Source organism: Nicotiana tomentosiformis, chromosome 12 (assembly GCF_000390325.3).
Source record: "Nicotiana tomentosiformis chromosome 12, ASM39032v3, whole genome shotgun sequence".
Classification (NCBI taxonomy): domain Eukaryota; kingdom Viridiplantae; phylum Streptophyta; class Magnoliopsida; order Solanales; family Solanaceae; genus Nicotiana; species Nicotiana tomentosiformis.
Genome location: NC_090823.1, coordinates 94,101,931 through 94,110,122, shown reverse-complemented (window position 1 = coordinate 94,110,122; position 8,192 = coordinate 94,101,931). Strand labels below are relative to the sequence as shown.

General features: G+C 35.7%; 1 protein-coding gene across 1 annotated transcript; it reads right to left on the bottom strand.

The window, feature by feature from the left end:
- Positions 1 to 465: 465 nt before the first annotated feature.
- LOC104086945 (uncharacterized) lies at positions 466 to 7,446 on the bottom strand. Its single transcript, XM_070191820.1, has 13 exons — positions 7,129 to 7,446; positions 6,835 to 7,000; positions 5,052 to 5,132; positions 3,949 to 4,031; positions 3,729 to 3,844; positions 3,529 to 3,639; positions 3,129 to 3,238; positions 2,601 to 2,910; positions 2,444 to 2,521; positions 2,315 to 2,365; positions 2,136 to 2,225; positions 1,174 to 1,251; positions 466 to 686 (listed from the first exon to the last, which is right to left on the bottom strand). Exons 1-13 carry the CDS (start codon positions 7,136 to 7,138, stop codon positions 642 to 644), a joined length of 1,329 nt encoding a protein of 442 aa, XP_070047921.1. The 5' UTR covers positions 7,139 to 7,446; the 3' UTR covers positions 466 to 641.
- Between the last annotated feature and the right edge of the window lie 746 nt (positions 7,447 to 8,192).

Here is an 8,192-nt window from a genome sequence, read left to right as displayed (position 1 = left end):
AACTAATAGATAGTAATGATTCGCAGGAAGTAATAAATAGTAATCTTGAGTTGCCGCTATAAAACTGAACTATGTTTAACCCAATTCCTGAATCATCTTTGACCTAACTGATGTGGCCTACTTGGGAAGAATTGATCGTTCCATTCTATGTTTATCAACTTGCTTTCACCCTCACAAGGTGACCCCCAACTTGCCATTTGGGCCACCTTTTATGTAGATCCAGTTACTGAATTCAATAGTCCATGTAGTTGAACTTTTGGTGGGATGCAAATGATACATCAGGGCAGGTGTGATGTCTCCCAAGATGCAGTTAATTGCAAAAGATGACGAGTCAGTAGAAATTAAATTATCTTCGACTTGGTTCGCGCAGATTTTTCGAGTCTTTCCCAATTGATCACTTAACAAATTTTAGCTGCTGATTGGGAGTCTGCAAACTGAAATACTCTTCAGACGACTCGGTTCAAGTAAAAGAAGAATAACAAGGAACCAACAAGCTTCCCACAGACGATATAATCATTCGGAGTTTCTACCATATCTTTATACAAATGTCCGACTAGAAATGAATATCTTAACATGGGAACAAATATCCAAATGTATATATATTTTAGTCTGTGAACTGCGATTCTGCTAACTAATACTCCTCAGACCTCATCACCAGTCGTGTAGTAGCAGCCCACATTCTTATCCTGTGAAATACCACCACGCGATATACTTAGACATGACAAGCCATAAAATTATGGCAAAATATTGTTTTAAGTTCGAGCCGTGAAAGCATCCACTAATGCTTGCATTAGGTTAGATTGCCTACATCACACCCCTTCGGTGCAGCCCTTCCCCGGACCCTGCGTGACCGCGGGATGCCTTGTGCACCGGGCTGCCCTATTGTTTCAAGTTCGAGATTCCTTCTTTAGCCACGAACCCAAATGGAAAGCTAATAAGAGAATCTTCGACGAGTGATTAATACAATTAATAGGAGATGCGACACTATCTCCCAAACAGATACTACTCCATAAGATGGCAGAATCAACTAAAGAAATTTAAACTGAGGAGAACTCATCTTTTAGCTGTGAGACATCGGAACGGAGTGAAGTTCAGATATCTACTCACCAGCAGTACAACACGACAACATCATGGACACGTAAATTGACCAGACTGAAGAAGGATTTTACTTGCCTGGGATAACATCCTTTGCTTGTTTCGAAATTGAGTTCTGGCCTTGTTAGTGACTGAGTTTGGTGACTTGTACAGCCTCTGATAAAGAGGAGCATTATCATAACATAAATGGTCAGTCAAATTAATATTAAGACTCAATAAACAAGGAAAAACTCTTTTTTTTTCTTGCAGACTTGACAGGGAAAAAATAAATCTATCCAGCAATACAAATATACACGAAGAGGAATGTCAACTTAAAGAGATCATGGCATTTCCACTACCAGCTCAGTGTAAGAGCAACAACCAAGCAGAAGCAATGGCAGGTATATATGGGGTGGTGCAAACAAGAAGGAATTAACAACTGTTATCTTGTACTAGATCCTACGGTGGTGATTAACACGTTGAATGACAAACTGACAAAGACACAAATAACCTCAAGCTGAAAAGGATCATCAGAGATTGTCCAGATTATAAGTGCTGCAGATGTAAAGATTTCTCACTGTTACAGAGAAGCCAACCAAGAGGCTGACTTCTTAGCCAAACAAGCTTCTTCCGGTGGAAATGGTACCTTCTACTACTCTTTTCAACAGCTCCCTAAAGAGGTGAAAGGATTATTTCTACAAGATAGATCACATACGTAGCATAAGAAGAAGATTTGACAAGTGTAACTTCTTTGTTAGTTGAGAACTTTCTTGCTTAGCATGAAAGGAATTGTATAGGCTGGTCCTTCCATTATTTTTTTGAAGGTTAAAGTACTCAATCTTACACGTTTTTTGGAGGTTAGGTCCACGTCCCCCTCTGCTTTCTGTAATTTATTTTGCATCAATCGACGTGGTACAGGTCATGCCTAACCGCCCATACTAAAGGCACACAGCCCTGAAGGTGATGGCTTATTCTTTTTTTAAAAAAAAATTAAAGTGATCTCAGCACATCCATACACAACATATCCATAAAATAAAGTGCTTTTAGAAGCACAGAGGCACCTTTTCTGTTCCAGATACACGATGCCCAACACCCGAAAGCAATTTTCTCTTCAGTGTGAAACCAACGACATCATGAAGAAATTCATTTTCCTGCACAGTGGACAGGAATATAGATTATAAGAAATAGAAAACCAACACCAACAGCCCAAAAACTCAAGTGATGAGTAAGCAAAATAAACCTGCATGTGCTTCACAAAACCTCCTCCAAGGAAGTGCTTTAGGAAGTTTAACTGTTCAACAAATTACACATAATTTCAGCAGATAAGCAGCTAGCTAGTTGCTATAAGACTGACAGGAATGACAAGGACCTGTATCAGTTGACGCCAGGTGCTTGTGGTAAGCGACTCCCCACCAATCTTCATTGAGCTCTCTGGAGTATATCCATCCTAATACCGAATGTAAGGAAGTTACTAGAGCCAGTAGCTACTACAATCGCAGAGCAATAACTTGAAAACAGAGTGGTACCTCAAGGAATTCCAAGATATCTCGAAATGTGTTTCTTTGGCTGTTGAGGTCCTTCTTGGCTGATCCTTTGCCTCCGGCCTCTACTGAAAGGCTTCTCATCTGGTTCAGGACCTTCTCTCTTAATCCTTGGATATGCAAAATATGCTTAGATTTGTTTGCTTCATCTGTGGAGCTGTCAGTAGATCCTTTATCTTCAACAGAGAACTTCTCAAGACTCCCGACTTCGAAAACTAAAGCAAGTGCTTCGCCAGCTGCAATGCGTACAGCTCTGTCATCCTTGTCCAGCAGAGTTGAAAAGTAAGAGATTGACCTGCATCATGGGAAGATGCACACTCCAATTGTCATACACTCACCAAATACAAACCCTGCATCCCATTCTAGTCTTCATCCAAACATACCACACAAATAATATGTCCTTGATGGGATGTAACAAGTACAACTTTTCTCTCTTCTTTCTTCCTTTTACTGGCTTTTTCTTTAATTTTTCTTTCCGGGAGGGGTAGGTATGGAGTTCGAGCACATACTCACCCTTGCCAGCTTTTTGGGTTTACTGCCCGTCCATCAATGGTAGTAAGGAGGAAAGACCACGCAGATACCATTGCAGTTATCATTCGTGGTGAAGGTTTAGCAGTAGCTACCTGATCAATGAACCAGATACAGTCGTCAATGAAATACGTAACGTAACAGAAGTCATGTAAGCAAAAACAAAATACTCAGATAGGGAACAAGGATTGGAATTTCTGTTACAATATACCATCCACATGACACCAGCAAGACCAAACCTTAAATAGTGAAACGCAAAACAGAAATATTGACAGATAGGGATCAAGGATTGGCATTAACATCGCAATACACATCCACATAAAAGCAACAAAACCAAGCTTCTAAAATCGTGTTCCCGCTGAAAAATAAACATAGGGGTACATACATTAGGACCAATTTTTGGATGAATGACTTGCCACATCAATTGCATTGACTTGTCTGTTTCCTCTGCCTCTTCACCTCCAACAAAAGTGATAATGGCCAAACACTCCAGTAGCTGAAATCGCCCAAACAAAAGTCAGCATTCAAGCTTGAATGCTAAGCAATAACAATACTTAAAGAAGCATCCACCATCTACAAACACACCGAAGATATCTTAGATGTCTCAGAACGAGATTTAAGAGCCTCTGTAATAGGAGACACTAATTCTTCCAACATTTCATGTGCTTTTTCCCCAGGACCAACAGTTAAAGCCAAAATTCCTAATCACAGACGAAATGACACAAGTCAAATTTAGGAATCAACTTGAAGGATAACTATCTGAACCCCACAGCTCATCAATATGCAGAGTTAGAAGATTACTGACCAAGAAAATGAGATGCCAAAGCTATCTCCTTGGAGGAGCCCCGTTTAATGGAATTCAGACATTGTTGCAACAAAGTGGCAAACCTGCATGATAAAACATAACAGTGAAAAGAGCACAACAAGAGGTTACAATTACAGCAATCTGAGAAGTCAAAACATAATAGAACAAAGCTGAAGATTTGGCCGTAAATATTTAAAACCATAAAACAATAATTGACAGGAAGCATAAAGACCTAAAAGAAACAAAATATCAGTAATATTGGCAAGTGCTATAAATACTTCATTGGACACCGGAGGGGGAAAAAAAGAGCTAAATCTTCTACCAAATATTCAATGCGTTTTCTACTATCAGATATATTGATTGTAGCATAATCAATGAATGTGCGATAATTTAAATTTGACAATCATCAGTTTGCAAAAGACTACCCACATGGCTCATGAAATTTTAACCAAAAAAAAAAGAATTAGAAAAATTGTCAAAAGTTACACAGATTAATAACCGCCACGTAATTAATTTTTTTTTTGGTAAGCAACCGCTATGCAGTTACATTAAAGGCTTAAAATTTCCTAAGTAGCTATTGAACGATCTGTAAACATGTACTAAGGTAATAAGATTAATGTGGATAGACAAAATTTGGCCCTCTAGCATATGGGATCATTTATTTGAACCAAACAAATCCTTGATATTAGCCTTCTATTAGAAAGACTGGCAGTCAAAATCTTCATTTATTCATAAATAACAAATTTTTACTAAAAGAAAGGAATTAACTCATAGTCACGGCCGTAGTGCTCCTAGAAACAAAAGAGAACATTCACATTCCGTAAACCAATCACATGTGGACATAAATATCTGAGCAATTCTAGCTGGTTTGGCATTTGGTAGATACTACGATATGGTAGAAAAGTTGTCTAAGGATCTTTTACAGATACTAGCCAGAACCCACCACCTTTAACCATCATAACAAAGATTTTTTTTAAAAACAAAAAGTAATACTAGCACAAGAAAGGTCATTCCTAAAAGCAAGCATTCCATCCATATGAACTTTAAAGTCAAAGAATAAAAGCTGGACAACTGACAGATCAGCATAACATAAGTTCCCTTACTTCTTTTCAACAAACTCATGTTGTATGTCGCTATTGAAGGCTTCTATAATAGACGCAAGAGCGTTCTCTCTTGTTGATCCCCTACATAGCCAACAAACAATAATTTATATCAGTCACATCTTTGTCAGAAGCAAAACGCAGTACCATATACAAGCCATCTATCAACTGGAGCTAAATAAACAACTTAGTTATTACATGTGCTTTGTAGCCCAATTTGCTTTAGAAAAGTTCTTTTCCAAAAATTAAAACTATAGACATGCGGATTAACAAGCAAATTAAGTTACAGGAATCACTGAACTTGTGAATGCAAAAGATTCTGTTGAAAAAGGAATCTTGGGATGCCGGAACGAAATCTTGGTGATCTTTTCTACCTAACGAATGGGGAATTCGCTTTAAAATCGTCCGCACTACACTACCCCAAGTATATGCTTCATCAGGAATCACACAAGCGTATATTAGAAACCTCCGATAAGATGCCTGCCCGTAAACTAGCAAATAAAGTACATTATATAGATTCACTGGCGTTCAGTATAGAAACCATTCACTGGCGTTCAGTTTCTAGCTTCCACAATTCAAACCAAAATATCATTTGACAACTAAAGCAAACCAAAACCATATTTATTAGCTTTTCCACCCCCCAAAAAAATATCAACAATCTTCCTTTTAATTTTCACATATTTATCTTTTCAATATGATTTCTTTTACCTATGTGTTTTTCAAAGATATATGATTACTTACCTTTTAGTACTTTCATATTAATTTATCTCAAAATTTAAAATTAATCTAATGCACATCTTACTTAGGAATATAGCTATATCTTATCGAATGTAGCTAGAACTAATAAATGTAAGTTTGGATGATTGTTTTACAAAGTTCATTCTCCAAAAGTGAATGTTTTACAAAGTGATGTTTTGCAATTATATTTTATTTTTATTTTCTTTGATAAATCAATCCAATCCAAACACAAATCATAAAAAGCTTCTCATAAGAACATTATTAAACGTAGATGTCTTTAAAGTGCAAGTGAAATATCGACTTTCATCCCCCAAGCTTACCTCACTTTATATTAAACATTTTAAAAAGCTGGTACAAAAAAAAAATGTCAAAGAAAGAAAGAAAGAACATTTCCAAGGAAAACTCTACGGTCCACTATTTTTTCCCAAAAGCTAATAGCCCTCTGCACCATTTCTATTTTATATGAAGAAGTTTAACTAGACTTAGATTTTAAAATGCCAATTTGACAAATATTTACCATATTGGTAATAGCTATGATAATAAAACAATTTTGAAACTTAAAAACAAAAACATCCCCAGGTATTTGACTATATATGGAAGTTAATAGGTTAATTTAGCTTATACGTACATTATATGAACACAAGAAGAAAATATTAAAACAAGGGTTGAAAATTATGTGTAATAAATAAAACATCACATCAAAATTTAAATCTACATAGTTGAATGAATTCAAACAATTTTAAAGCTGTGAAAATTATGTAAATGCAATATTTGACTGTCCAATTTATTTATTCAACATGCAATACTAATCCATTTTTTGGTACGATGATGGCAGGACTTGCGTTTATTACTTATTTGGGACTGAGCGCAGTTGTTTTAACATGCAACATTAAAATTTAGGCAAATATATCATTGCATATAGTTAAATTGCTTTCAAGTAAGAAAAAAATCATTCTTTTTTGCACGGACTATAAAGAAAATAGGTTCACATAAATTGAAACGAAGGGGTTAATACTTATATTATGTAACGTAACGCATTGGAAAAAACCTTTTCTCATAGAGGGCATCGACGCATTGATCAAGCAAAGTCTCCTTGTCAACTTGAACCTCCTCTACACCTGACACTATCATATCTGACCGAGAAGTTGACAATGAACTCACGCTATCCGCGTCATCGCTATCCAACATCACCGCATTCTTCCTTTGCGAACTCTCTACAAAAAAAAAAAAAAAAAAAAAATTAGGTTCTCTTATTTTGACAAAATTAGAGTTAAACAATTAAAGAGTAATTTTAATTAGTCGAATTACAAGTATGATTTCACTAATTAGAAGTAGAACTTACTTCTTCCCATGGTGACAGCTCCGGTAAATTAAGGTCAAAAGCAAAAACAGAGTTGACTAAAAGTCAAACGATGAAAATCAACTGAGGGAAAGATACCAAAGGGCTGAAACTGATTAAAGGAAACAGAGGAACTACACTTGTTTGAATGGAGGACCGGTGTATCCATAAGGAAACTTTTGGGGAGGGAAATTGAAGTTTCTCAGATTGTTAAAAGGTGTTTTTTGAAGAAGAAAGGGAGCAGGGACGAGATGCTTTGGTATTTATATGTGAAATTTTACAAGAGAGAAGAAGAGGTGGTTTCGGTGAGCTTGGAGTATTTGGGGATTATGTGGAAGGGTGTAGGGAGTTGATGTGGTTAGTGTGATGACGTGGATAGATCAGGACCGATAGTTTTCTTAATCGCGGGAGAATGTTCCCGGGGTGTTTTGGAGTCCAGTCGTATACGAGTACGACTCACGCAAACAGATATCAATTGTATACTTGTATTTTTTAAGTAAGTAATTTAGTGGGCGTTTGATATAAGAATGGTAAAATTTCGCAAAAAGAAATTTAAGTGTGTTTGGACATAAATATAATTTGGGGCTATTTTTGAATTTTTATGAGTAATTTAAAGCAAAAATTTTGAAAAAATAGTTTTTTGGAGTTTTTAAAATTTTTAAAAAATTCTAAAATTCATTTTTAAGTGAAAAATTTAAAATTTCATGATCAAACACTGATTTCGATAAAAAGCGAAAAAAATTTTAAAAAGTAAAATAGAACTATGGCCAAAGGGGCCCTTAGTGGGCATTTGGACATAAGAATTGTAAAATTTCAAACAAAAAAAAGTGAAAAAAATTTAAGTGAAAAAATGATATTTGAAAATTAGAGTTGTGTTTGGATATGAATATAATTTTGGGTTGTTTGTTAGTTTTTGTGAGTGATTTGAGTGAAAATTTTGAAAAATAGTTTTTTTTGGAGTTTTTCAAATTTTCGAAAAATTCCGAAATTCATCTTCAAGTGAAAATTGGAAATTTTATGGCCAATCACAGATTTCTAAAAAGATTAAAAAATTTCGAAAAAAAGTG